Source organism: Drosophila nasuta, chromosome 2R, assembly GCF_023558535.2.
Source record: "Drosophila nasuta strain 15112-1781.00 chromosome 2R, ASM2355853v1, whole genome shotgun sequence".
Taxonomy (NCBI): domain Eukaryota; kingdom Metazoa; phylum Arthropoda; class Insecta; order Diptera; family Drosophilidae; genus Drosophila; species Drosophila nasuta.
This window is the reverse complement of record NC_083456.1, coordinates 20,386,659-20,413,302: the sequence shown is the minus strand read 5'-3', so window position 1 is coordinate 20,413,302 and position 26,644 is coordinate 20,386,659. Positions and strand designations below refer to the sequence as shown.

At 42.9% G+C, this 26,644-nt stretch overlaps 10 protein-coding genes across 11 annotated transcripts; 5 read left to right on the top strand and 5 right to left on the bottom strand.

Annotated features, from left to right (window-relative positions):
• The first annotated feature begins 78 nt into the window (after positions 1–78).
• LOC132785576 (interleukin enhancer-binding factor 2 homolog) lies at positions 79–1,584 on the top strand. The gene is made up of 3 exons (XM_060791729.1): positions 79–355; positions 426–554; positions 620–1,584. Exons 1-3 carry the CDS (start codon positions 197–199, stop codon positions 1,514–1,516), a joined length of 1,185 nt encoding a protein of 394 aa, XP_060647712.1. The 5' UTR covers positions 79–196; the 3' UTR covers positions 1,517–1,584.
• Positions 1,566–2,847, bottom strand: LOC132785577 (sialic acid synthase). The gene is made up of 2 exons (XM_060791730.1): positions 2,422–2,847; positions 1,566–2,360 (listed from the first exon to the last, which is right to left on the bottom strand). The coding sequence occupies exons 1-2, from the start codon at positions 2,755–2,757 to the stop codon at positions 1,566–1,568; spliced, it is 1,131 nt and encodes a 376-aa protein (XP_060647713.1). The 5' UTR covers positions 2,758–2,847.
• Positions 2,848–3,359: 512 nt separating this feature from the next.
• LOC132784022 (serine/threonine-protein phosphatase alpha-2 isoform) lies at positions 3,360–5,540 on the top strand. Its single transcript, XM_060789385.1, has 2 exons — positions 3,360–4,531; positions 4,601–5,540. The coding sequence occupies exon 1, from the start codon at positions 3,529–3,531 to the stop codon at positions 4,435–4,437; it is 909 nt and encodes a 302-aa protein (XP_060645368.1). The 5' UTR covers positions 3,360–3,528; the 3' UTR covers positions 4,438–4,531; positions 4,601–5,540.
• Positions 4,362–6,472, bottom strand: LOC132784023 (c-Myc-binding protein homolog). The gene is made up of 2 exons (XM_060789386.1): positions 6,404–6,472; positions 4,362–6,335 (listed from the first exon to the last, which is right to left on the bottom strand). The coding sequence occupies exons 1-2, from the start codon at positions 6,413–6,415 to the stop codon at positions 5,808–5,810; spliced, it is 540 nt and encodes a 179-aa protein (XP_060645369.1). The 5' UTR covers positions 6,416–6,472; the 3' UTR covers positions 4,362–5,807.
• Positions 6,473–7,111: 639 nt separating this feature from the next.
• On the top strand, positions 7,112–8,533 carry LOC132784020 (uncharacterized). The gene has a single exon (XM_060789381.1). It carries the CDS (start codon positions 7,205–7,207, stop codon positions 8,258–8,260), a length of 1,056 nt encoding a protein of 351 aa, XP_060645364.1. The 5' UTR covers positions 7,112–7,204; the 3' UTR covers positions 8,261–8,533.
• An 87-nt stretch (positions 8,534–8,620) lies between these two features.
• On the bottom strand, positions 8,621–16,107 carry LOC132784024 (uncharacterized). Its single transcript, XM_060789387.1, has 13 exons — positions 15,590–16,107; positions 15,092–15,526; positions 13,194–15,031; positions 12,796–13,124; positions 12,639–12,743; positions 12,405–12,579; positions 11,830–12,330; positions 11,633–11,773; positions 9,719–11,569; positions 9,515–9,659; positions 9,256–9,455; positions 9,007–9,187; positions 8,621–8,950 (listed from the first exon to the last, which is right to left on the bottom strand). Exons 1-13 carry the CDS (start codon positions 15,717–15,719, stop codon positions 8,796–8,798), a joined length of 6,186 nt encoding a protein of 2,061 aa, XP_060645370.1. The 5' UTR covers positions 15,720–16,107; the 3' UTR covers positions 8,621–8,795.
• A 408-nt stretch (positions 16,108–16,515) lies between these two features.
• On the top strand, positions 16,516–18,314 carry LOC132784017 (xaa-Pro dipeptidase). Its single transcript, XM_060789378.1, has one exon. The coding sequence runs from the start codon at positions 16,706–16,708 to the stop codon at positions 18,164–18,166; it is 1,461 nt and encodes a 486-aa protein (XP_060645361.1). The 5' UTR covers positions 16,516–16,705; the 3' UTR covers positions 18,167–18,314.
• A 132-nt stretch (positions 18,315–18,446) lies between these two features.
• On the bottom strand, positions 18,447–22,562 carry LOC132784018 (palmitoyltransferase ZDHHC6). The gene is made up of 5 exons (XM_060789379.1): positions 22,405–22,562; positions 21,266–21,450; positions 19,755–19,836; positions 19,178–19,695; positions 18,447–19,065 (listed from the first exon to the last, which is right to left on the bottom strand). Exons 1-5 carry the CDS (start codon positions 22,559–22,561, stop codon positions 18,610–18,612), a joined length of 1,398 nt encoding a protein of 465 aa, XP_060645362.1. The 5' UTR covers position 22,562; the 3' UTR covers positions 18,447–18,609.
• A 517-nt stretch (positions 22,563–23,079) lies between these two features.
• Positions 23,080–24,741, bottom strand: LOC132784019 (saccharopine dehydrogenase-like oxidoreductase). Its single transcript, XM_060789380.1, has 2 exons — positions 24,583–24,741; positions 23,080–24,436 (listed from the first exon to the last, which is right to left on the bottom strand). The coding sequence occupies exon 2, from the start codon at positions 24,402–24,404 to the stop codon at positions 23,112–23,114; it is 1,293 nt and encodes a 430-aa protein (XP_060645363.1). The 5' UTR covers positions 24,405–24,436; positions 24,583–24,741; the 3' UTR covers positions 23,080–23,111.
• Positions 24,742–25,026: 285 nt separating this feature from the next.
• On the top strand, positions 25,027–26,374 carry LOC132784021 (uncharacterized). Of its 2 annotated transcripts, none has more exons than XM_060789383.1 (2): positions 25,027–25,825; positions 25,894–26,374. In XM_060789383.1, the coding sequence occupies exons 1-2, from the start codon at positions 25,296–25,298 to the stop codon at positions 26,357–26,359; spliced, it is 996 nt and encodes a 331-aa protein (XP_060645366.1). In that variant the 5' UTR covers positions 25,027–25,295; the 3' UTR covers positions 26,360–26,374. The 2 variants fall into 2 exon arrangements, with proteins under 2 accessions (XP_060645366.1, XP_060645367.1); XM_060789384.1 differs by having other exon boundaries at positions 25,029–25,694; positions 25,894–26,034.
• Positions 26,375–26,644: the final 270 nt, after the last annotated feature.

The window sequence follows — 26,644 nt, the reverse complement described above, 5'->3', positions numbered from 1 at the left end:
AAAAAAAACTATCGCCGCATGTTCTGAAAACATCGATGTCCGCATATTAAGTAACTCTGCTAAACCATCACAACAATAATTTATCGATAATGCAACCATATGTGTTATCGGGCTTATTAAAGGCAGACGAAGTGTGATTGGTGGTTCTCTGAGAAGAAATTAAAAAGTCGTCAAAATTATTCACTATAATAAAACTATGGTCCGTGGAGCGCTTCGGGGCGGCAGACCTATGCGCGGAGGCATTAGGCCGCCTTTTAAAAAGACGTTCGTACCGCGGCATCCGTTTGATTTAACATTAGCCGAAGTTGTTTTCCCCAAAGTTTCACCGGCTGTAGATGATTCTGCTCTAACTGCGGTAAAATCGATAATACTACAAATGTATACAATGTTGAATCAATATAACTATGCTGTTTGTTTTTAAATAGGCGCTATTAAAACGCAACCAAGACCTTAGTCCAACCTCAGCAGAGCAGACAGCAATTGGTAATTTGGTTACCAAGGTGCAAGCTGTTCTAGACAACTTAGTTTTAGCCCCAGGCGATTTCAATACCTGTGTAAGTTTGAACAATAACACATACGGTTATAAAAACGAAACTAAAAATTAACAAAACCATTGCAGCAATTGGAAGAAGTGCGACAAGTGGGTTCCTTTAAAAAGGGAACAATTCTCACAGGCAACAATGTGGCCGATGTTGTTGTCATACTTAAAACACTGCCAACGAAAGAAGCCTGCGAGGCACTGGCCAAAAAAGTAGAGGCGGACCTCAAAAATGGCATGAAGACTGAAGTGGTTGCCAAGGGAGAGCAGCACACAATACAAGTACATGACCGCGGCTTCGATGTGTCTAATGTGCAAGCCAAAGTACGCATTCTGATTGCTACGTTGCCGCAAAATTTGCGCAAATTAGAGCCAGAAATCCATTTGGATCATAAGCTGATGCAGGGCCATTTGGCAGCTATACGGCACACTCGCTGGTTCGAGGAAAACGCTCACCACTCTTCAATCAAAGTTCTAATTCGTATTCTTAAGGATTTGACTAAGCGATTCGATGCTTTTGCACCGCTCTCTGCTTGGATGATTGATTTAATTGCTCATTTGGCCATCATGAACAATCCCTCACGTCAAGCGCTGCCCATCAACATGGCTTTCCGTCGTGTGTTCCAACTGCTATCGGCTGGCCTATTCCTACCGGGATCTGCGGGTATCACGGATCCAACTGAGCCCGGTCACATTCGGGTGCACACAGCAATGACTTTGGAGCAGCAGGATGTATGCTGCTATACAGCGCAGACGTTACTGCGAGTATTGGCACATGGAGGCTACAAGCATATTTTGGGATTGGAGGGCAACACTAGTATTGTACGCGAAATGTCTGTGTGGAATGGCGTGGTTGTGTCGCCTCTAACTCCCGTGTATGAGAAGCCTACTGACAAAAAGGAAGGTGACCTGGAGGAAGATATTGAAATGATTGAGAATGAAAATGAGGATGTTGGTAGTGACGATGCTGCCGAATAAGCTATGCAATAAGATTTACATTTTATTATAAACAATAAATTTCGCTGTATTATGCCAGCACATTCTCAGTTATGGGTTCGTCTTCATTAACGTCACACAATAGTTGCATGCCAATTAAATCAAAATATTTTTCTGCAGTTATGCCGTTTGGTTCGCTAACTTTAATTGATAAATCGACTTCTTGGAGTTTGTGTCCTTTCAGTAAATTTCGGGCTCCCACAATTGATTTACCTAATTTGCGACGACAAGCGAGTTCACTTTGCAAGATTTCCTTTTGAGTAATCTCTGCCAATGCTACTTTTAATTCATCATTTTCTTTGTCTAATATTTGAGTTATTTCATTTGAAGTATAGCTAGGTTTGCAAAGAATTCTACTGGCCTTAAATTGGTTTATGCCTTCTACTAAGGATAATAACTCAATAGGCTCAAGAGAACAGCGATGATCAGATCCTTTTTGATTCTTATCTAAAGTAAAGTGTCGCTCAACTATTCTTGCTCCTGACAACACGGCAGCTTTACTAATCGAGACACCCAACTCATGGCCCGAGTAACCGATTGTTACACCTGGGAAACGTGTCATAAAAGCGGGTATCATCCGCAAATTGCAATCACTAGATGCAGTCGGATATGAAGAAACGCAATGCATCAAAGCAAACAAATTGTTTCCAGCTTGCTTCATTATTTCAACGATTTTATCCACAGTTGACACGGTTTGCATTCCTGTCGATATAACCAAAGGAATTCTCATTGCAGCAGCTTTTTTCAGCATGGGAAAATTATTAGCATCTCCAGAGCCAATCTTTATGAAGGGCACCTTTAGCTCGGCAAGAAAATCAAGAGATTTCTAAGTAGTATAAGAATATATTGCTTATATGGGGTTATAAGGTAAATGGTCATTTAAATACCTCATCCATAGCAGAGGCAGTGAAATCAATTTTAATTTCTTTGCTATAAGCTTGAAGCTGACGATATTGTTCCTTGGAGAATTCCAGATATTCTTTATGTTCACCATAAGTTCTTCCCCAGGCATGATCGCTGACGTACTCTCGCTCAAGGGCGAATCGTGTAAACTTTGCTCTTAAATCGGATTTTTGGAATTTAACGCAATGACATCCTGCTTTTTTTGCTTCCATAATCATCAATTTAGCTGTTTCTAAACTGCCTTGATGATTTTGACCTATTTCCGCAATTATATAGACCTCATTCGAGAGATTTTTAGTTATTATATCCAGCAGCAACATCTTGAACTTGGAGTTTCAATTGACTTTAATTAACTGATCCATTTTTATCAAGTGTAATTTCCGTTAATTAAAGTTTGAGCTTTCTTTGAACTTATATTACAGTGTGACTGCAAGAAAAATTTCGAAAACACTTATTTACACCTATATGATATACTATATATACAAAAATGCAAAAAATGTACAACTGGTAACTCTACATTTAACAGCAGCGCCCGATTGCGGTCTCACTGCTGTACTTAATTATATTCAAATGTTAATTACTTTTAATTATTAACAATGGTACGCCTATTGAAAAATTAATAACATTGATTTCTGTTTTAATCGATCCATATTAGTTTTGAATAACAATTTTCGTTAATTAATTACAGAAGCAGTTCTCACACTGTTAATGTTAAACTCAGATTATATGGCAACGCCATAGTGTTAGTGCAGCATAATGCTGTCCGTTGTTTTCTAACAGTCTGGCCGCAACATTCAGCTGTAAATAGTCTGGTCCTGCTCACACCCACATACAAAAGCCAAACGACGCAAAAGGCGGGCACAAAGGCAATCTAGGCAGTGGAAGCGAGACCAATTCTGTGTGTGTGAAGAGGCTGACTAACTGGCCATTTCCTTCTGTTTTCTGAGTAAATTCGGTCACACTGGTGAAATTTTCTGGTAGTAGCTGTGCTGTGAAAAATATTTATAGTGAAAAATATACTTCAAAGCCACTTGCCCTTCTTTGGTGGAAAATTGAAGCACAGCAATTGCGCAGCAAAACCAAACAGAAACATGGGCGATGTTATGAATATCGACAGCATCATATCAAGACTTCTGGAAGTGCGTGGGGCACGGCCTGGCAAAAACGTTCAGCTCTCCGAGAATGAAATTCGTGGCCTCTGTCTGAAGTCGCGAGAGATATTTCTGTCGCAGCCCATACTGTTGGAGCTGGAGGCGCCATTAAAGATTTGCGGTGACATACATGGCCAATACTACGATTTGCTGCGACTGTTTGAGTACGGTGGCTTTCCACCGGAATCAAATTACCTGTTTTTGGGCGACTACGTTGATCGTGGCAAACAGTCGCTGGAAACCATCTGTTTGCTGCTCGCCTACAAGATCAAATACTCGGAGAACTTCTTTTTGTTGCGCGGCAATCATGAGTGCGCCAGCATAAATCGCATCTACGGCTTCTATGACGAATGCAAGCGTCGCTACACCATCAAATTGTGGAAGACATTCACCGACTGCTTCAACTGCTTGCCAGTAGCAGCCATTGTGGATGAGAAGATATTCTGTTGCCATGGCGGTCTCAGTCCCGACCTCTCGTCGATGGAGCAAATTCGCCGCATCATGCGACCCACTGACGTGCCAGATCAGGGCCTGCTCTGCGATCTGCTGTGGTCCGATCCGGACAAGGATACCATGGGATGGGGCGAGAACGATCGCGGTGTCAGTTTCACTTTCGGCGCCGAGGTGGTGGCCAAATTCTTGGAGAAACACGAGTTCGATCTCATTTGCCGCGCCCATCAGGTGGTCGAGGATGGCTATGAGTTCTTCGCCAAGCGACAGCTGGTCACACTCTTCTCGGCTCCCAATTATTGTGGCGAATTTGACAATGCTGGTGCGATGATGTCTGTGGATGAATCACTTATGTGCTCATTCCAGATCTTGAAACCGGCAGATAAACGTAAAAAGTAATATCACCAAACTCCCAAAAAAACACCAACAACAACCAATCACACACTTTTCTATATACAATGCAGGCAAAAATTATAATGATTCAACACATAACGTAAGTAAAGAGACTTAACGTAATAACATTTTTTTTATATCAATTTCTTATCTTATTTTCTATCGACAGCGAGGGGCAATCTAATTTTACAATCCAACAATCCGCACCACAATAGCGACAAAGGGAAGAACCGAACGCTCTGCGATTATAATGAAAAACAAAAAATATACAATAATATGAAATCCAAAAACCTGGAGAAAATATTATCTTTTAAGAAATAAAGAGATTTGCTTCAACTACAAAAAATAACAAGAAACAAAACATTCACCAAGCATTCAAAAAAACAGGCATGACATGATAATTTAGAAAACATAAAACAACCATTTATTTCGATTAACAAACTACACCTACACACCTACATATACATATATATATCTACTATACCATAGTCGTTTAGCGACCCACACCATACATATGCATGTACATATATGTTTTGTCCAATTTTAAAACACGAGACTAAAACGTTTAGTACAAGTTACAAAAAAAAATCAGCAAACAGAAACTTGAACAAGGTGACGACGAACTGTAAGTCACAACAAATGTAGTAGGGCCTTGTAAAAACCAAAAAAGAGAACAAAAAACGCAGCTTTTTGGCCTTAAAACTATGACATTAATAATTCGAGAAGAATGATTATGATGAGGGAAGAAGAAAGTAATTAGTGAACGATGAGAACGCTTGCCAAGAAGTTAAAAATGTAAACACTAAGTTTTGACCTTTAAATTAATGAATCAGTTTATGTTCGTCCAGTAACAACAACAAATCTATTGATACGCCCGTAATATCGACTTTTGTTTTGTTGTTTCTTTTTTCGATTCAAATTCGATGCAGCTGTTAACATTTAATTCAATCGATCCATACATACCTATATACATTTTTTCTTCATTGTTTTTATCATCCAGTATCACTTTTTAAGATGTGTTTAAAAACAAGAGTAAATTTCTATTATTAATATGTATTATCAATAATCCTTTATATTAATAAACAAATGATATACAAATGTGTATGAATTATGAAACTGATTTCAATAAATATTTGGAAACCCCACACTAACGACATAAATGTTACAATTTCCTTCCTTAACTTGATCACGTACGAAAAAGAAACCAAGCTTATGTTTTCAATACCCAACTAAGGTAAATGTTTTTTATTATTATTATGTACATTTAAGAAAATACTATCCATTCATTCTTTTTGCTTAACTTTGTTAACATTTCTATGAGAACGTATGCTAATGGGATGTGCTAGTACGCTGACAAATATTCTTTGTTTATTGATTTATTCGGTGCTGGGCTCAGCTTGGACGGTTGTGCTTTGGGTTGAGCTATCTTGAACGCTCTTGGTGACCTCAGCAGAGACCACAGCCTTGTTTGGCTCCTCCTCCTCAAGGTGATAATTTTCGACAGCGGCGACCAACTCATCAGGGTTCGAAGATGTTGCTTTATCGCCACCATTGGTATTCTGACTGACTTCACCCTCGGCGGCGGTTGCATCATCCATCACCTTCTCTGCGACTGCCGTTGGCTCGGAATCTATGGGAATGTGTGGTGTCTGCAGCACGTCGGGGTTTATGCTGTTGATAATGGCACGCAAACGTTGAATCTCTTCGTTCGCCTCTTGCAAATCCTGTGCGAGGCGCTCGTACTTGTCGTGCTGGTGCCTCACGATTCCAATGTTGTTGCGTATGTATTCCATTGGATTTTCCGGACGCTCTTTGATCACGCGTATGAAGACTTTCGTCAACGAATCGAGAACGCTGCCGCGCTCAAGATAGCGACGTATCTCATCGCGTTTGGGATCGATTGGCTTCATTATAATCAAATAAAAATTCCAGATAACACCAATAACAAATTAACAACAATATGTCGACTTACCTTAAAGGACATTTTGCTAAAGTGGTGGAAATAGAGGTGGAAAAACTTCGATGTTCGCTATCGATACATCGATTTTTTCAATTTGGCAATACATAGATGTTTGTTGAAAAAATATTTAAAAAAAAATTTATTAATGAATCAAACATTATTTTGGATTAATTTTAGACGTACGTTTCTTTAAAAAAAAAGGAAAGCTGTTTTATTTCTAAGATATAGTTTTTAACTTCGATGAAATATACCAAGATACAAAACCCCGAGTGGCCAACTGGTTACATTTCCATAGAGATGACATAAAATTGGGAAAACGCGTGTAAAATGGCGCGTTATTTCAAAAAAACTTACCCATTCAAACCATTCGAATGTCCACCGTTTGCAAATCATCAAAAACAGAATTTTCAGAATTGCATAATCAAAAAACGAGTAACGGCATATTTTCCATATGAATGCGGGTGAAACAAATAGAAGTGAGTGACAGCCCTTTTAAACTGGAGTAATACTGAAAAAGCACGTGTAAAGCACGTCTTAATATATTTATGTCAAAAAGGATATTCTGCGCCGTTTATGGTCTTACTGATAGAGGCAGGTACCTAACTACGACCGCTAGAGGGAGCTGCCGTTTAAGATGTGGCGCCAATTCAATTTGTGTTAGTGCGCATGTCTTTGAAACGCAATTATATATCTACACAATATGTACATATTAAATATGTACTATTTTTGTCTCTCTGGGGGATAACACATACACACTAAGGAAACACTATTTCGCTAGAGGCAAGCTGCAAAGAAAACAGCTGAACTAAAAAAATGGATATCTTTGAAAATACCTTTGTCCGAGGGCCATCGCCATCCTACTCCGACGAAGCGAACTCGGAGACAGCCTTGTCTGTCACCTTACCCATTGGCGCTGCTGACATGGACCTAGGACGCATCGATTCGAAAACGGACACGGTGAATTATTTCGATGAGAAAATGAACTGTTCATACGACAACGACAGCTGCTCCCATTTGCATCCTGTGCGCCAGGGACGCAATAGTTTTGCCTTTTGGACCGCTGTGGTGGTGTTGCTATTGCTTACAATTGGCAATTTAATCCTGACACTGACTATTATGGGTGTGTTGCGTCTAGGCAAGGGAGTACAGGGTATGGAGCTGATTCCCGAGCTGGATTTAATTAAATTCTATGATGAAACGGATCTGGATCGCATTCAAACCAATTCCATGGGCATCCATGGTTTTTCCGATGTGCCTGTGTCGATCAGCAGTGACGGCGAAGACAGTGGCGTTAATCTACGAGTCTTTCGTAATTCGAACAGCGGTAGCATAACCGAACGTGATCGTGTTGTGCTTAATAAGGATGGCATGGTTATACAGGCGAATCTCTTTGAGATTAAAGATCCAGCTGATCGTTCAACTGTTTTCACCACACACCGCCCACAGTATAGCATGCCATCAGGTATGGATGGAGTGCTGCATGCAAAGGTTGCGAGCACTAGTCGCATCGCTAGTCCAATTGGTGTTCCTTTGCTCATGGATAGTGACGGACATATTGCTGTTAAGGGCTCTGAAGGTGTTTTCCTGGATGGCTCCACAATAGACCTGCAAGTCGAGCATCATGTGGCCATCAATTCAACCCAAGGTGCCACCATTCTCGAGGCCGGAACAGGCATATTTCTGGATATGGTTCGCATACCAATTGCTAATTCGGAGCTGGGACTACGCACCGGGAGTGTGCAGTACAAGATTTGTGTCTGCATGCCAGCGGGCATTCTCTTTCGCATTGCAATTCCACGCGTCCATAACGGACCCAAGATATCCTGTGCCCATTTCGACAGTCAGCACGATCCATGCGAAGTTAACTAATCATAATAATCATGCATAATCTTCATCAGCATTACTCAAAAAATAACGATATCATATATATATACTTATATATAGTAGATGTTACTTAGCAAGATTTATTTGTATTTAAGAAAAATGTACACGTACTTATAGAAGGTTAGTTGGTATGCTTCATTCTATTTTGTTTTGTTTGTTAAATCCTAAATTCTGAACTTATTTTTTGTTTTGGCAAAGAAACCGCAATTGTGTTAATATGATAATTTGTTAATAAAACTATTAACCGACGACTGTGTATCCGACTACGGAGACATATTTTCAATTGCTCCGATTTTGCTGGATATAATACAGAAATGGTATTCAATTCGTTGAATGCGAATGTACAAAATGAAACGGCTTACAATTCAGGGGCGCGATAATCGAAGAAAAATTGGGGAAAGATGATTAATTGAATTCCATTCAAAAGCTAAATAACAAGTAGATGAAAGCTAGTCACGTACACACTCTAAATCCTACAATCTCTATCAATAACTATTTATAATCATATTTTATTGCTATCCTAAACACCGGGCGGTGGAGGCTCCTCATTGTGTCGGGTGCTTGGCGCCAGATCATCCACCAAATTGTCCGGCACCATACTAAGAAGCTCAGCTTCACTTAGCTGCGCCAAGCGACTCTTGGTTCTGGTTGCATTCTCCGGAATTCTTGTACCTGCTAAGGCAATCAATTAGTTAAGTCCAATCGAAGGTCAGAAGAATTGACTAACTTACCCATGCCGTAGGAGCTGTTTGAGGCGATGGCATCCTCTGGATTATATTCCTCATCATCGCCAGCACTTGCCTTGGCAATGGTTTCAGTTTTGTTCTTTAGGCTGGCCAGTATATTGTTCAGATTGGAAATACTCGATATGTTGGCTATTGCATTAGACAATGGCGAAGGCTGGGTAAGAACCTATAAAAAATGAATGAATATTTGTTCTAGTGTCAAAATGGTTCATTATTTATTGTTGCATAACTTACAGGTGACTCAACATTAAGCAGGCCGGCAATCTCCTTGCGTTGTGCGGCTATTTGTTTATTAATCTCATTCACTTTACGCTCCAGCTCATCCTTATTGATTGGATTTGACGCTGCCAAGTCATCGTTATCGTCAGAGCTGCCGCCTGGCGAATAAGGCGCATTCGGATCGTCCGAGCTAGTCGAATCAATTGAAATGTTTGCTGCATAGAACAAACGTATTGTCAATACTTATTTATATTTACTTATGGTAGTTACTCACTCTTATGCAACTTGGCTATGGGCGCTTTGATGATCGCATCGATGTCGAACTCATCATCTTTGGAGCTCGTCGAATGCGTGCTACGTTTGCGTTTTGGACTGCTAGGTGGCGTGAATGTTGTTTTAGCTCGCGTCTTGTTTATCACCTGCAATATTTTCAATTAGTAAAGCCTTTACCCATAGTCCTATGGTCACCTCGTTTTACCTTTGCAGTCTTGTTGCTGGCAGTGGGCAATGACGGAAGAGGCAGTGTTTGACTCATGGTTGCCAATTTCTTACTCAAGCAGCGCACAATTATGCCCAGCAGCGTGTTTGGACGCCGTGTATCCTCGTAGAAGGGCACAGTCTCCGTCGTCTGCAGCACACTGGGCAGTTTGTCCCGCGATCCCAATGGGAATATGTAGAAATCACGAATCTGCTCCGCATCGGCACCCAAGACACCAAGACGTTGACGAGTGTCGAGATACTCGTAGAAGCTGTCGAAGTTAATGGTGTTCGAGGCACTGGCAGGAAATAAGTTCACAATGACAATCTCCTTGGTGGGACTTTTCTTGATCTTCTTCAGATAATCCCAGACGTTCACACGCGTTATACGACCAATAACATCTAAATTCGTAGGCAACAACTTGGCTAGCTGACTTGTATCGCCGTGCACCGGATGTATGACCACATCAAAGGCGGTGACGTCTACCATATGCACATTGCCGGACCAAATAGGTGGACTGGACAAACTGTGCAGATAGCGACCGTATTTATCTAAACTCACGGGGCGTTCATCGGATTTGGGTGCGGTCTTTGTTGCAACGGGCATAGTCTTTAGTGTCTGCTTTGTGGGCACTTTTAAATTGGCCGCTTGCTCGACTGTCTTCTCAGACTCCAGGATTTGATCAATCAAATTGAACACTAAAGGTGGCTCCGTTTTCTTTTCAGCTGGCTTATTGGCAAGCACCACTTTCTCCTTTTCAGCACGCACCTTATTGGCTTGCTTGTCACGTGATGAAGACGCCTCTTTTTCTTTGTCTGCATCGGAGTCGTGATGATGCCGTTTATGGCTACGCTTCTCCATGCTGCGACTGCGACTGCTCGACCGACTCCGGCTTCGTTTGGAGGTGCTATGATGATGATTCTTGTGGTTCTTGTGACGCTTGTCGCGTTCCCTATCTTTATCAGCAGAACGTTCCTTTTCTTTCGACTTGGCGTTCTTCTCTTTGCCCGCCGAACGCTCCAGTTCAAGCTCTTTGCTGGATGTGTCTGTGGCAATTAATGATGGGTCAGTAGAATGAGAAGATCTCTTGCTGTCGGAGCTATCGATCTGCATTTCTTTATCGGCGCTCTGCTCTGCCAGTTCTTCATCGGGTAGCGTAACATCTACCGGCGTATTGATAACTTCTTCGCCCTTATGCGTTTTTACCAAATAGTTTTGTGCCCGTGACAGCAAATCGAGTTCAGACTTCTTAATGATTTCCAACTGATGACGATTCTCCTCCTCTCGCCATTTGGCCAACTCTTGGCTGGCCAGTTCGGCGGCCGTCATGCGCACTAACTGCTTGGGTTCCAATTGTTTGGCACATATCTTCTCGAAGAGCGTTTTATTCTTGCGATCCCTGATGTTGAACGACAACGTTCGATACTTTGACTTGTATTTGGCACCCGCGTCCCGTCCAAATGTGTGATACAATTCAGACTCCATGTTCTTCACAAAGTTGTCCACCTCCGCTAATGTTAACCACTCGGATTTGTCGTTTGGTAACGCGTTTGCTTGTTCATACTTAATGCGATCAAGCATTAGCATCTTGAATGTTTGACGCACATTCAGGCGTACGGGTTCAGCGTGCGACTTACCAACCGATTTTTCCGAGTTGCTCTTCTCTGAAGAGCGTAGTTTTGAGGTTGAGGTTGTGGGCTTTTGCTTTTTGGCAGAGCTCGGCGGTATTGAAAGCAGCTGTATAGACTTATTTTGAGACTCGACTGGTTTTTGAGCTGGGGTTGCAGGTGTAGTTTTGGTGGGCGTCGACTCTGCGGAGGACTGTTCCGAGATGCGTTTGTCTTGCCGTCGCTGTTGGAAATTTATAGTTACGTTATTCAAATGAAATAATTTGTTAGTGCACCTTAATCCTACCTCTATTTCCGTGGGTTGCAAATTGCCGGGCTGCATTACCTCAAAGGTGGGATTGTCCTGCAGCCACTTCTTTAGATGTTGTGCACTAGGCGCCATATGTCCTGTGATGGCTCGACCACTGCGACGCTCAAACACATTGATCTGAAATTTGACATCATTTTAATAAACAAGTAGAAATACATTTGTTACTAACTTACCCGCTCCACCTTTGATACTGCATCCGCTTGCCGAAGTGCATCCTCAAACAAATCCTTCTTTTTGCTCTTCTTGACATCAAGAGGATTTGGTTGTTGTAGCTGTGGCGACATTGGCAGCACAGGGTCTGTTTGTTGCGTCTGTATCGCGGCCTGTGCGTACTTGCGAATGCATTCATCACTACAATAAACCGAATTGGGACGTGCCGGACGCTTACAGAAAACACAACCTTGATCTGAGGATGTTGAAGCATTGCTACCACCACTGCCAAGCTTGATGAAGTGCAACTGCTGTTGGTGCAACACTTTGGGTTGTGGTTTTGTGATTTGTGGAGCTTTAGCTTGTTTCGCCATCAGTATTGGTGTGCCTGTGATATGGGGTACTGCAAAGTCCTTTGCTTCTGTTGTTGGTTTGGTTTCGTTTGGTTGCTTGGGTAACGCTGCACTTTCCGTCAGGTCACCGCTGTGCTTAGGTAACAACATGTCCGTAATGCGTGGTTGACTCTAAATGGAGTACAGTTTGATTGATGGTTATATAAGCATGTGAATAAATATTTGTAGACTCTTGTGGTGGTTACCTTCTCTTCCTGTCGCTTGACGCACTTCGGACACTTCCAGTCAACGCCGTTCTGCTCCATTTCCAGACCCATGGCTTTTGTGACGTTGACACAAGTGCCGTGATACCAATCCTCGCACAAATCACAACAAATCATGAAACGATTATTGTGGGGTTGACGACAAATGCACCATAGCCTAGAAAAAAGAGCACACAACTTGAGTATACATTAATGCAACACCTTTGAACATCTTACTTATTGGGATCATCGTCGTCCTCTTGAGATTCTGAGGCATCCGCATCGTTGGTTTGACTGGTGTTCAGTTTATTCGATCGTTTGGGTCGCTTTACGCTGCCGCCGCTTGACTCCTTGGACAATTGCTTTTTTGTGCACGCCGCGTGATGCTTGCGACATAAAGCTATCACTGTCTAGACTGCTGTTGGCCAATTGACTGCTATCCAGCATTGGTTCACAGTGCGAAATATTGCTAATATCTGATGATGTCGTTGTCGATGCGGCCGGATTCTGAGCACGACGCTTTGCTCGAGTTGTAGGCGCCTCAATCGGTGGCAGGTAAATGACGCGACCATTGCCACGCACCACCTTTACATCAGGACTTTGCAGTAATGTTGACATCGTTGTTGCTGTTGTGCTACTGCTGCTACGCGATGGAGTGCTACACGCTATTGGTAAATTGCTCAATGAATTCGACACAATAATGGGAGGCTGATATTCGTTCGGCTGCAATGAGAATTGTGAGAATTATTTTTTTTTTATATGCTTTTAATAATTGAGAGTTTGTGCTCTTACCTGAGCTATGGTTGTCAATTGACTGACAGTCTCAAATATGGGAGGCGCTACCACAGCATTGGCAATGGCATCTAGACCGCCCGATTCTGTGCTCGCCAACACTTGTTTTACAACTTCGGCCTCAAATTGTTTGTCCTCTTCGATAAGCCCAACGACGTGTTGCAGAAAATCGGCTGTAATCTCATCCTCATCTGGTGTATCCAACAAACGAGCACTGCCAATATCAATGTTTTCCACATCGTTAACATTGCCACTAACAGCTGTTGCAACGGTTGCTATGTTTGCATTGAAATTGTTACTATTATGTGATTGGTTTGGTATGCTTGCTACGTTGACAACGTCAACAATAGGAACAGCATTTGCCTCGCCAACCGGATCGAGTCCAGCCGCACTGCTCTCCAGCATTTTGACCAAATTGGGTATGGTCTCGTCAGCACTTGCTGGTGGCTGTTCCACCAACGATACCTTCCGCAACTCATCCTGCACTATCGAATTGATGAGATCCAGTTGCTTGTCGTTTTCGGCCGCCAGCTCAGAAGAGCTCTGATGCGTCTCGATGACAATCTGTGCGGGTAATTTGTGTGTGGATGCCGTCTCCACGCCAATGGGCATAAAGCCCTTAGAAGGCGCAGCGACAGAGGATGATGATGAAGATGGCGATGCTAACGCCATGTTTAGGCTCGTCTTAGGCGTAATAGGTGTAGCCAGTAGACGTTGTTTTGGCGCATCCGACGAAGCTGTTAGGTGCGTGGAATTGTTGCTGTCACCCAGTAAACTGTTTAGATTGGTGAACACACCCTTCGGACTGGATAGATTCTTACTGATTATAATCTCTTTGACATCTTGCGGTGGCGTTGCAAATCCCGCTGCCACCTTTGACATTGGCGGTCGTCTCAACTTGGTGGCAGCTGGAGACGCAGTCAGGCGTGTAGCTTCAATTGCTTGCACTTTGGCTTTGATGGGCAGGGACTTGTGAGTGGGACGTACTTTCAGGAACGATGTGCTTGGTATGCTGCCTAAGGCAATCACGGATGTGGGCGCCGCCTTCGTATTGAGCTGCACAATTTGTCCAATAGCAGGTACACCCAAGTGGCTCTCCGTCTGCGGCTCCTTGCGTCGCTTGAAACTAGGAAACTGAGTTGGTGTTGTGGCTGTTGTTGCTGGTGGCACCCTGACCACATGCACCGTTTGATTTCGCGGGGGCTGCTGTGTATTGGGTCGCTTGGAGAGCTTCTTGATGCGTTTGCGTTTGTTCGCGTTACTGTTGCGGCTGTTGTTCATCTTAAAATCAATGTCACTGTCGCGATCGTTGTCCGTTTCACGCGAATCATCGCTTGGCTCACTCAGCTCTTCGGTGTCGCCATTCTCTTCGTCCGCGGTGGCCGAGCTGTTGTTGGCATCGTCATCATCCTCAATGAGATCTTCGGTGGCGATGCTAATCACTTTGACATTACTGCGAACTGGTCGTGGTCCCGCCACAATGATTTGCTGCGGTTTTGCAATTGGTAGCGACGCCTGCACAGGTCTCACCAACTGTGGCCTGGCCACCGGTTGCAATTGCCTTGGCGCTAGTTGCGTTGCTTGCGGCTTTGTCACTTGGTTAAACGGCAGTACCTGGATGCGCTTCTTGGCACTCAACACTTTGATGTTGGGCTGCGTCTGCACAATGAATTTACGACCTTGTGCTGTTTGCCTTTCCAACGCCACTTTCTCGGCGGCCTTCTTAGCCTTCATTTGTTCGGGCGAAGTGAAGGGCGTATAGTTGTGATCGTTTTTGATAATCTCTATAAGTGCATCCGTTTCCGGTGTTCGTTTGAATAGCGACAAGCCAGCCAATTCTGGAATAGCAATTAATATATATTAGTTAAGGCATTTAACAATTGGAATTCATTACTTACTCAGCGCATTCTTCACTACCATGTCTGCAGAACCTTCCGCATAAAACTGCTCAACACTAAGGCCAACAATTTGCGGTCGTTCCTTTGGCTTGCGACGTTTCTTTTGCTTTTTCGGCTTGGGCTTACGACCAGGACGCTTCTTCACCTTTGGTGCCTCGGCTTCCTCTGCTTCTGTAGAGTCGTCATTATTTTCGGCGCCACTATTGTTTTCATTATCATCGCCGGTAACATGATCCTTTTCGCTGATGAGCTCTTCACCGCCACTTTGACTCTCATTCTCCGTGTCCCGCAGCTCCGCATCGGAATCATCGCGATCCGAATTGGCCTCAAGGAAACGCTCTAGTTCCTCCAGACGCTCCGTTTCCTCCTGTTCCATCATGCTGGGCGTAGGCGATGTTAAACGCACAACGCTAATGCTGGCAATTGATTTTTCCTCTAAAAAATAAAACACTTTGCGTAAGACACGTCTAATCTATTGAAGATTTATTTAGGATTTACCCATGATATTTTCAATAGCACGCTCATCAAATGAAATGCCATTTTTGCTATAGACAACGACAAGGTTGGAATCGCCATCGGCGCCATTTGGCCGTGTACTGGGGGCCTCACTAAACACCGAACTGGACATGATGATGATACTGATGATGGCATCAGGGCATTGAGACCAAATCGTCCCAGATCCGTTGATCAAACTCGCCTCATTTGGGCAGAACTGGGTAGCGGAGACTTAGTTGCTTGTTTGTTTGCTAATGCGGCAGCCGCGTTGTGACGCCGACATCGGGAAATTGTCACGCAGCTGTAGCTGTTGTTGTAGCCGAAGAGGAATATTTCCGTAAAGAAATTGAGCTTCAAATGCCTAAAAATAAAGTTATGCTGCAGTCGGTTCGCCTGGTTTGTAGCAACAACGCGAAATAGATTTTTTCGCGCAACACTAAAACACTTTATTCTTAAATTATATGAAAATAGAATTCGCAAAAAAAATTTACATCGACGAAGACAGCAGTGTGACCAACTGTTTCGCGCTAGGGATGTGATAAATCGTAGCGCCAACTATTGCATAGCAGCGTGAGCCTCTTTGCATTTAAAGATTTTATTTTAAATTAAATTTTATTACTTTTACATTTTATTGTGTTAATTTATAATAAGAACTTTATTATTTACAAATAATGTTTCTTAAGCGTTTACATCTTTTATTAATAAGCATTTTTAAAAATAAAATATATAAACAAATTAATCAATAAGAAGCATCATCTTAAAAAATAACTAGGAAACTATATGTCTTAATAATTTTTTATGAGATTCTTTTATTTTGCATTTCGTTCTTCCAATAGCATCACGTATAAACGAAATTCGGATCATCGTTATTCACAATAATTATCGATAGCCATCGCTTTGGCGATACTTGCGGTCATGACAAAGTAATCGAGACCACAATAAAAACAAAGGCCTGGCAAAAACAACTGCTGCTGCTGATAAGAAATAAATAACAATTATTTATTATAGCACTCAAGTGTGGCTGCTATAGATATCGTGGTTGGGCTAATCGCGAGCAAAGACCATTGCAACCAGTTGCTGACCAACATTTACAGCGAGCGTAACGTGGGATAAACAAAAATGGCCACCTATCAAATGGGATCATGTCACGCAGTGCCGATGACTTTGTTCAAAAACAACCGAGACAAAGTCACCAAGGCTGTGCTTAGCAATCTGCAAGAGAGCCTCAAGTTTGAAGCTGGCTCACTGCAATTACTGCTGGAGGGTGGCAAGGACAAGAGTTTGTACAACACTGACGTGGACTATGTGTTTCGCCAGGAGTCGTACTTCCAATACCTGTTTGGCGTTAAGGAGCCAGGTTGCTGGGGTATTCTGAACATTGATGTGAAGTCCAGCACTTCAAGATCTGTGCTCTTTGTTCCTCGTTTGCCAGAGCTCTACGAAACTTGGATGGGACAACTGCTCACTACAGATGATTTCAAAGTAATGTACGAGGTAGATGAAGTGTATTTTGAGGATGAACTCGAAGCGTATCTGGAGAGAACCGCACCCAAGTTAATATTGACGCTCAGTGGCACAAACAGCGATAGTGGCCTGACCATGCAACCGCCAGAGTTTGCGGGCAAGGAGAAGTATGTGGTCAACTGTGACGCTCTCTATCCAATCATATCAGAGTGTCGCGTTATCAAGTCCGCGGAGGAAATCGAAGTGCTGCGCTATGTGGCCAAAGTATCATCTGATGCTCACATTAAGGTCATGGAGTTCATTCGCCCCGGTCGCATGGAGTACGAAGGTGAATCGGTTTTCTTGCACCATGCCTACGCTGTGGGTGGTTGTCGCCACGCCTCCTACACCTGCATCTGTGGTAGCGGCACCAATTCGGCAATCCTGCATTATGGACATGCCGGAGCCCCGAACAATCGTCCCATTCAGGATGGGGAATTGTGTTTGTTCGATATGGGTGCCAATTATTGTGGCTATGCTGCCGATATCACTTGCACTTTTCCGGCCAATGGCAAGTTCACAGAGGATCAGAAATTCATCTATAATGCTGTGTTGGATGCACGCAATGCTGTGATGAATACCGCCCGCGATGGTGTCTCCTGGGTGGACATGCATCGGCTGGCGGGACGTGTCCTGCTCGAGCGTCTGAAGGCGGGTGGCATGTTGAATGGCGATGTGGATGAAATGCTCGAGGCGGGCCTCTCTGGCGTCTTTCAGCCGCATGGTTTGGGCCATTTGCTGGGTCTCGATGTACACGATGTGGGAGGTTATCTGCCGGCGGAGCCACTACGTCCCAGTGAGGAGTGGCTGAGCAAGTTGCGCTTCGCACGCGTTCTGAGGGCGGGCATGTATGTGACCGTTGAGCCGGGCTGCTATTTCATTGGCAGGCTGATGAACAATGCGCTGGCTAATCCCGAGTTACGTAAATTCCTGAATGTGGAGGTGTTTGAGCGATTCCGTAACTTTGGCGGCGTGCGCATTGAAGATGATGTGCTGATTACGAAGACGGGCACCGAGAACTTTGCAATTGTGCCGCGCACAGTGGAGGAAATCGAGGCAGCAATGGCAGCAAAATAAACTGAACTATTTACACTACATGTATTCTATTGATTTACCATATACATATATGTATATCCAACGTAGCATTTGGAATCAAATTTCAACTGCACGGGGGGCGGACATTATAAAAATATACAATATATCTTATTTCAAATTTTACACTGTACGAATATACATGTTATCGAATTTATAATGCACTCTATTGCAATGTTTTTTATGCCAGTTGCAGATAAATTAAAAGCACATGATAAACATATAAATAATTCATTAGATGAGAAACTTGTCAATTAACAACATCTTTGTTCTTCGAGTTTATCAACTTTTATTGACTGGCTTTCAGCTAACAATGTAAACGAGATGTTGAGATGGCGTTATAGTCGCGCCACTCAAGAGACTTTTTTCTAACACTATTCACAAGCCGATCTGCAGTTTGAACGCATTTGGAATTTGCCATGGCTTGCTTACATATACTTCTTACTGTGTCCATTGCGTTGCTGCTGCTTCAGATGGCTGTGCCCATTGCCATTACTATTGCCAGCTATTGCCGCAAAAGCAGCTGGAGCAGCTTTGCCTTTTGGACTATCTTCGCTGCTGTCCGCCGAATCAGGCACTTCGCTGAGTCCCACAACACAGCGCCGAGGAAACCAACCACGAATAGGACCTCTTCTTGGCGACTTCCGCTTCTGCAGCGTATCGCTGACTTCCCGCTCTCCAAACAGCCAGTGACGACGGAAACGCGTCACCCTGATGATGTCGCCCGGTTGCAGGCGAATGCGTGGCTCATCGGTGCAAGGAGCACTGACGCACACGCGCCAGCCTTGTGAGAATATGGGCAGCCAGCGACCAGAGACATTCGCTATGCACTTGTAGGTGCGTGTGCGCGCTCTCTTCTCCTCCTTCTGGGCCAGCTGTTCGCACTGTAAAACAAATGATAGCTTTAACAATGCTTTATACTGAGTCTGAATTTCTTCGATAAGTTTAAAGCATAGCGTGTATTTCAAAGAATAAACTAACTAGTTTATTACTTACTGTTAGTGAGTACTGATTGCAACCTTCTACGACGGGCCATTCGATGCCGTCGCCGCGAGTTTGACACTCGTCATTGAACACCTGACGCAGATTGCTTCGCCAGCCCAGATCATAGGGATACACATACGGCTCCTCCGTTTGCGATCTGTAGCGACGATAGAGCGCCTTCTCCACAATCCAAATTTCGATGCCCGTTTGATTGCTGACAATCGTCTTGAGTTGAATGTACAGCAGCATGCTGAGGCCAATCACGACACCAATGGCCAGACCCATGCCCAGTATGCACATTATAATACTGCCCACCGTGAACTGAACGCTGGCCAAGTGCGCCAGGCCATGGGTCAAATAATAGTAGCGGTAAATGCCGCGATAGAAGGAACAACTAAGCACCACTGATCCCTGAATACTGCCCAGAATGGAGAAGAGCAGAAAATATGTGAAGTAGGCGTGATTGGCCCAGCCAACGCAATGATTGATCCAGGGGCAATGATGATCCATCTTCTTCACACAGCGATTGCCTGCGAAATAATGAGTATTACATGAGGATATATGAAATGAAAAGCCAAGTGAAACTTACATTTGCGGCAGTGATGGGATCGAGGAGCTTTATAGCCCTCACACTCTTTGCAGAACTGCAGGAACTCCGTGTCCTTGGGGTCCTGCCAAATTGAAATTAAAAAGCCATATATATAAAAATGCGTGACATATATTAAAAATAAAAAATTAGTTATTCTTCTATATGATTTATGCCAAGCTAACGACATGCAGCCCATTAAAGGAACACCTCTAAGTCAGACGACGTCTGGCGACGTGGCTACAAAACATTTATGCAAATTCGGGTAATTGCATTACGGCTGCGCTCACGTTCGCGTGTCGCAGTCCAACTCCAGCCCCGATAACGCGGGGTAGACTCGTAAATTACAACGACCGAAAATTATTAGTGTCCAAATTGTGCTCCCCCCCAGGTATTTGTCTTGACTGCCCAGCCATTTTATCGTTCTTATCCTTATCGCACAGGGGTTTTTTTCCTTTCCGCAAATTGCAGCGTTTAATAGTTGCATTATTCGCTGCGACTGCGATAAAGAATTGAACACGCAACGTCATCAACAAGGCTTGTTGACCCATTTGTTTCAACGGTGACTTGCGGTCACTTGGAAGTTTGCTCTAACTCAAAGTCTGTCTCAAACAATGTGAACAGCTGTCAAACAATGTCGAGCTAAACTATAATTTCCGAGCCTCCCAAGTGACGTGGCACCATTGACTTGCGAGGCGTGGACAAGTCAACAAACAAATAGCGTCAAATCAATCATTAACTTGTTGACCAAAACCAACTGTTTGGGTAAGGAATTACAGAGGCAGTTATTTAAGGCATTATTTTCAAAGTCAACTTCTTAGAGAGTGAATTAGCACAAACTATTATTAGAGCTATTAAGGAATTACTTTTCACTTTGTTGAATCAATTTATGATAAGTTAAGGGAATAGTTTTATTTCTATCCCTGTTCTATATCTCCTAAATAAATGTTAGGGAACATCTTTGCCAGTTATAGAACACAAATCAATTTTCTTGCTAGGGTTCGCTTTCTAACCAAGAAGTACTTTCATCTATTAAATAAATTATTTTCTGAGTTTGACTCTTTAAATGTCTGCATATTACTGGAGGCTACTGATGCATATTTTTGTATAGTCTGATTTAATGGCAAAAGTCAAAGCAAGTCAAGCAAAACAAGTCTATAGCTATACTTTTAAATATAAAGCAAGATTTGCATAATTAATTGACAGTTATTAAGTTTGTTTTCACAATTTAAAACTCTTAATTACTGACAACAAAAAAAAGAACCATTGCTAGCTATTAAAGAATTCCTTTGCATACTTTTCTCTCTTTAAAGTTCTACATTTTTCCAGACCGTAAACGTTCTATACTAAAATATAGTATAAGTTTAGTAACATGCATGTGGCACGCCTTAACATTGACAAACATTTGCCATGCACGACAAAATGTTTTATTGTTGTTAGCCAAAAGGGGGAGCTGGAGTTGGTTGGTTCCAGTTTGTTTTTGTTTTTGGTTTTGGGGTGCGTCTATGGTTTACCTTGGGCTGCCATTGTTTGGGTAGCAAGCCGGGACCTGTCACCGTGGCCATGATGTAATTGTATGTGGCCAAAGTGGAGAGTAGCAGGAACAAAGCCTGATGGGCGAAGGCGGCAAACGATTCATTTGGTGGCCACCACATCGAGTTCATGTAGAGTGTCGTCAGCGTGATGCACTTAATGATGCCTGAAATGGACAACAAGATAAACAATAAACAATTAAAATGGGTTAAAGTGAAATTAGGGTATTGTAATAGTTATTTATGAGCACATTACGTCGCTCCAATGACCACAAAAAATTGTTCTTGGAATTGCGTGCCTATGAAATTAAACGCATTATATTTATTTTATTATGTCCAGCCAGCGTCTTGATTAAGCGTTAACTTTAGCAGGCAACAAGGGTGGTAATAACGTTTCAACGAGTGTTCCAGTCTCATTCACGGAGAGCAACAAGCTGGCCAGAAAGTAGCGTGGTAATTAAGTTATGTACAATTACTTTATATCGCATCGTCAGTTCAATATCAAGGTTGCCCTTACCATGAACCGGATGCCTTATGGTTGATGGTCTGCGAATATAGTCAAATTGCACGCTATTTTCCCTCTATATAAAGCCGGATATTAACACAGAAAGGTGGAGAAACAACTAAAACGCAATTAGCGCAGCATTTTACGCGAATTAAATCGGCGGCCACTCCTTTGCCTTCCCTTCCTCTTGTACTCCTTTCCCTGCGGGGGGTGGCATTTTTGTTGAAGCGGCGCCAGCGACGTCTCGAAATATGAAACGCGATACTAACGCTGCAGACAAAATAAACACACACACACACAAACACGGCCTAAGTAAGGGAGAAGGAATGTGATAGTATCGAGTGTTGTTGTTGCTGCTGCTTAGCGTCACTTAGGGTCACTTGTTATTGACCATTTGTGGGTTCTCTCTTTTGTGCACATAGCCTAGTTCATTCACTCTAGACTTGTTAAATTGCAAACTGTCAGCAACTGTTTATTCCAACTGCTGCCTATTGGCAAATTTGCCAATTCATTTTTAATAGGTAAAAAAAGGCGGAATCGATGACGATGATGACTTCAACAATAGGGGCGTCGATGTACTACACTCCTAATCATTCAACGTTAGCTTAACACTTACTTAGTGCGGTGATGGGGCCCCAGTGAAGAAAGCGCCGAAAGCCTGATAGCGCGGCACACATTATTTTTAAATAGAATTTAACTGTGTGGACGGTCAGAACGGTAATAAAGACGACCGACACTTTGCTGGCGCACAGGTAAACAAAAACAGCGACCATACAGCGTTGCCAGACAGTTGCAATGCGACGCTAACTGTATGCAAATTATCGATTCTATCGGCAAGTGATTCGTGAATATAGATTTATTTAAATTTTCGTAAATAATAAGTGATTATAAATAAAATTATTGTTATATTCGACAAAAAAATAAATGTTGTGATTAGTAACAACTATTATTAAAGTCATTAATTAAAGTTACGCTTTTACTATCTTGAAAGACCTGTTGCTTGTCCTATCGCTGTTAGGTTAATGTTAACTCTCAGACACACAGTATGTTAGTAACGGAAATACAAATTTTATTGTTAGTTTTCTTTCATTTCTATTTTGAAGCAGCTGATTAAGGCAAAAACAACTTTGCGAATTAATTGCACATTGTTCCCAAGGGGCTCTGACGACCGCATAACAATTACTTTCGGGTCAATGGTGAAGTAATTTGCTTAATGTACCACATTTTAATTAGTAATTTTTATTAGTTTTTTCAATGTGTGGAATTACTGTGTTAGAATAATGTACAAATGTTTAAGGAATATGTTACGCAGTTGCGCTTTTTTTATTTATTGGCCAAAATCTCAAACTTCATGCCATGCTCGTGCTTCTCCAGCTCACTGATCAAACTGGTCTTGGAGAAGGCAGCGCCAGGTGGCAAAACGCCTCCAGTGCTGGGCATTTTGTTACTCTCGCGCAGAATAGTCACAGCCGTGGAAAGCAGAGCCACACAGGTGGAACCATAGCCAGGATTGGGACCAGACACGCGAACCATCAACGTTTTGGTTGGTGGCTCAGTGTACTGATCGGATCCCTCGGCCAGACGTTGTGAACTGGGCCAGCCCTTAGCCTTCATGGTCATCTTAAAGAATGATTTCTCCATGCGCGCCTCACTTGGTCCAGTGGTTGAGACAAAGCCGCCCGATAGAAGGCTGGGATATTTTAGCAGCAAGGTGCGACCAAGCTTGAATTTTGTCATAAAACTAAAGAAGGTAGCAAATACGGCTACCACGATTGCAGCCGTCCAAGAGGAGAAACCAACGTAGGCATGCATTTGCACCGGTCGCTTCTTGTCATGCTCGTAGAGGAAGCGTTGTGAACGCATGACCACCGAACGATCGGAGCCCGGGAATGGCAGGCAAACCTTGTTCACTTCCGATGACTTGAACATCAGTGGACGCGGCTTCAAGATGGGGAAGAATTTGGGCAATTTCTCTGAATACAATTTTTGGCGAATGTCACGCAACTCATTCGAATGCGCCAAGCCATGGACAGCGCTCTCCCAGGTGCCGGTGTTAATACCCGCTGACTTGGTGTCTGGGCTCACATCCTTGGCGCCAGTGGTCAGAAACGTTTCCACGGAATTGACAACTCCATCGAAGTTCTTCTCCACAAACACAACACCCATGTCGGCGGGTATGGAATCAAAGCCACAAGCGCTCACAATGTAGACGCCACGCTCCTTGGCACGTTCGTTGTACTTCAACTGCATGGTTTCCATGTACTGCGGCTCTCCACTGACGTCAACATGATGTGTGCCGGCTTCAATGCAGGCGCGCACCACATTTTCACCATAGAAACGATATGGACCTGTAGTGTTGACCACAATGCGGCAGGCTTTGGCCATCTCAAGCAGGGAAGCATCGTCGTTGACATCGGCTATAATGATGGGGATCTGTGACAAGTCTTTCTTTGCCTTGGCGCCCATCTCCTTCAGCACGGTCTGCAGTTTCTCGCGATTCCGTCCAGCGATACCCCATCGCAGGTCCTTCAACACAGAAACCGCTTCGTAGACGGTGTATTTGCCGGTGAAGCCGGTGGCACCAAAAATTATGACATCGAGACGTTCAGTTGCCATTGCAAAGTACTCAAGGTCAGTACGTGATTTGCCTAAAAATTTATGAATCGTTTGTCGTTATCAATATTGATTGTATCGTAGAATGATTTTGCTAGACTAATCGAACTTTGAACTACAGCGATTAGTTGTGTATTTTGTGTATAGGGCGCGGTGATGACGGTAACTGAATTGCACTTACGTTGATCAATCTATTGATTTAATTGCACTAATCGTAGCAGTTGGCGCACAGGTGTATTTATATTATATATTTCGAACGTAGGCTTGGACGAAAGCCGCTCTCCTCATATGGCGCTGTTGCAGTAGAGTGTGAAACCGAATTCGAATGACTACTATAAAAGCGTGACCGCAAATTGAGCTCCAAAATAAATAATATTTTGCTTGTCATAATTTCCTAAATATTACCATAGAAATTTATCGAATTGTTGTGCTATCAAAATATAAAAATCAACTTTTGATGTTCAAAATTAAATGCTTTTCAATATAAGGCAATCAATTATTTATGCAAACTAGTAATAAATTCCAAACAATTTATTAAAAAGCAGTTTTAAGTGCATACAGCTTTTATCGATGAGTTTTTTTAATAGCTGGCAAACCGATAAATAACCAGGGCAGCAAAGCATACAAAGCTCAGCTGTTAGTAGTCAATTTAGGGTAGGAGTAAGCATTTTCAATTTTTTGTTATTTTGTCGTTTACCGCGTTAAATGCTATGCAATTGTTGTTGTGAAACGCTGTCAATAGTTAACAGTTGCAAGTAGCGAAAGGAGGGAAGCTTGCATTCGTTTCATTTGCTTGGAGGATGATAAAAACGCGGCATACAGCTGAAGCAGCAGTGACCAATAAGTTAATTATATGTTTTGATTTTAACACAACTATACAACAAGACTTTATAAATGAGCAGTCCTCGAGACCAACTTCGCTGCAGCAGGAAAGGATGTAAATACACCACAAATAGATCGTACAATCTCGAGCGTCATGAGCGCAACCATGAGAAGGGCAAAGTGCCGGTTTCCCAGTGCCAACCGTGTCCACATTGCCCTTATGCCGCCGGATCTCTGCACAATTTGATGCGGCACATTAGTAAAAAGCATGTCAATGCCTCGCCAGTCAAAAAGGAGAACGGCAGGCTAGTCAGCGTTGACCCCGTGAAGGAGGAGGAGATGGGGGATAATGAGGAGAAAGACGAAGAAACGAAGATGGAACAATCAACACCACCGACTAAGCAAACATTACAAGCAACCGTTCATAAATCTAGTCCTAAGCGGGAAAGGAAGCCATTGAAACCAGCTTCAGTAAGTGAGCAACTGCAGCGGGCTTCACTTTGGGATTGGAGCACGTTGCAGCAACAAGAGAAGAATTTCCAGAGACGTTATGGTCTGGCTACCGAGTGTAAAATACACAGGCAGACCGTTAACTTATTCAAGTAGATTTCTCCACCTACATATGTATTGCAATGGTCCACTATTAAATTCATACTTTTTGTCTTTGCAGACTTTACGCTTTGGTGAGAGCCCGAGGAGGAGCTCTTAACGTCGATGCCTGGGATGATGTGGCAAGCTCCCTTGGCTTTGCCACACGGGCAGCTTGTGGACGTCATGTGCGTGACAAGTACATGGGTGTCCTGATAGAGTTTGAGAAGAGAGAAGAGGAACGTTTAGAGGAGTGCAAGGACTTTCTTGATGTTCCTTCTTGGTGGGACGATGGCAACTTCGTTGGTGCCAACAAGGATCATAAACCCAATGTTACAGCACGGTCTGAGAGTGAAGCTATTAGTCCATTCAACAATAATGTTAGATCTGCCATTGTGAAAATAATTTTCAATAAGTATTATAAGAAACATCTTAGAGGCGGTGATCCGTTCAAGCGGTTCAATGTGAAGGACTCTTGGCTCAGGGCCACAATGCTGAGTTCTCATGCGCTTATTTCCCAAATGCATTTTAAACACTATTCTCCGTGACTTCTTAATTACTGTAATTTAAAGTTTTCAGCTCTATTAACATTCATGGAAGAAATGGCGCCAAAAGTGAAATCAACTCTGCTTACGATTTATGTAGCTTTTGAATTCACCATGGTCAATATATTCGATAGACATATCGAATTGCCGAGAATAGTGTGACCGTTGGGGCTCCCAAACTACTGAGGAAATGGTATATTATAAGCTTTAATGTGCTGGTCCTGATGATATGCCTCTCTTTGTATAACACAAGTTGCTACTTTCATTTAACAAATTTGTAAGTAGAAT

What these genes read in the sequence shown, in the direction of transcription:
- LOC132785576 (XM_060791729.1), top strand. Translation starts at nt 197, where the DNA reads ATGGTCCGTGGAGCGCTTCGGGGCGGCAGACCTATGCGCGGAGGCATT. An exon ending in ATGATTCTGCTCTAACTGCG is followed by an intron (nt 356 to 425) that starts GTAAAATCGATA and finishes GTTTTTAAATAG; the next exon opens with GCGCTATTAAAACGCAACCA. An exon ending in CAGGCGATTTCAATACCTGT is followed by an intron (nt 555 to 619) that starts GTAAGTTTGAAC and finishes AAACCATTGCAG; the next exon opens with CAATTGGAAGAAGTGCGACA.
- LOC132785577 (XM_060791730.1), bottom strand. Translation starts at nt 2,757, where the DNA reads ATGTTGCTGCTGGATATAATAACTAAAAATCTCTCGAATGAGGTCTAT. An exon ending in CTGCCTCTGCTATGGATGAG is followed by an intron (nt 2,361 to 2,421) that starts GTATTTAAATGA and finishes TATACTACTTAG; the next exon opens with AAATCTCTTGATTTTCTTGC.
- LOC132784022 (XM_060789385.1), top strand. Translation starts at nt 3,529, where the DNA reads ATGGGCGATGTTATGAATATCGACAGCATCATATCAAGACTTCTGGAA.
- LOC132784020 (XM_060789381.1), top strand. Translation starts at nt 7,205, where the DNA reads ATGGATATCTTTGAAAATACCTTTGTCCGAGGGCCATCGCCATCCTAC.
- LOC132784024 (XM_060789387.1), bottom strand. Translation starts at nt 15,719, where the DNA reads ATGTCCAGTTCGGTGTTTAGTGAGGCCCCCAGTACACGGCCAAATGGC. An exon ending in CCAGCAACAAGACTGCAAAG is followed by an intron (nt 9,660 to 9,718) that starts GTAAAACGAGGT and finishes AAAATATTGCAG; the next exon opens with GTGATAAACAAGACGCGAGC. An exon ending in TGCTTAATGTTGAGTCACCT is followed by an intron (nt 9,188 to 9,255) that starts GTAAGTTATGCA and finishes CATTTTTTATAG; the next exon opens with GTTCTTACCCAGCCTTCGCC.
- LOC132784017 (XM_060789378.1), top strand. Translation starts at nt 16,706, where the DNA reads ATGGCCACCTATCAAATGGGATCATGTCACGCAGTGCCGATGACTTTG.
- LOC132784018 (XM_060789379.1), bottom strand. Translation starts at nt 22,561, where the DNA reads ATGGTCGCTGTTTTTGTTTACCTGTGCGCCAGCAAAGTGTCGGTCGTC. An exon ending in CCAAACAATGGCAGCCCAAG is followed by an intron (nt 19,837 to 21,265) that starts GTAAACCATAGA and finishes TCAATTTGGCAG; the next exon opens with GACCCCAAGGACACGGAGTT. An exon ending in ATCCCATCACTGCCGCAAAT is followed by an intron (nt 19,696 to 19,754) that starts GTAAGTTTCACT and finishes ATTATTTCGCAG; the next exon opens with GCAATCGCTGTGTGAAGAAG.
- LOC132784019 (XM_060789380.1), bottom strand. Translation starts at nt 24,404, where the DNA reads ATGGCAACTGAACGTCTCGATGTCATAATTTTTGGTGCCACCGGCTTC.
- LOC132784021 (XM_060789383.1), top strand. Translation starts at nt 25,296, where the DNA reads ATGAGCAGTCCTCGAGACCAACTTCGCTGCAGCAGGAAAGGATGTAAA. An exon ending in CAGACCGTTAACTTATTCAA is followed by an intron (nt 25,826 to 25,893) that starts GTAGATTTCTCC and finishes TTGTCTTTGCAG; the next exon opens with ACTTTACGCTTTGGTGAGAG.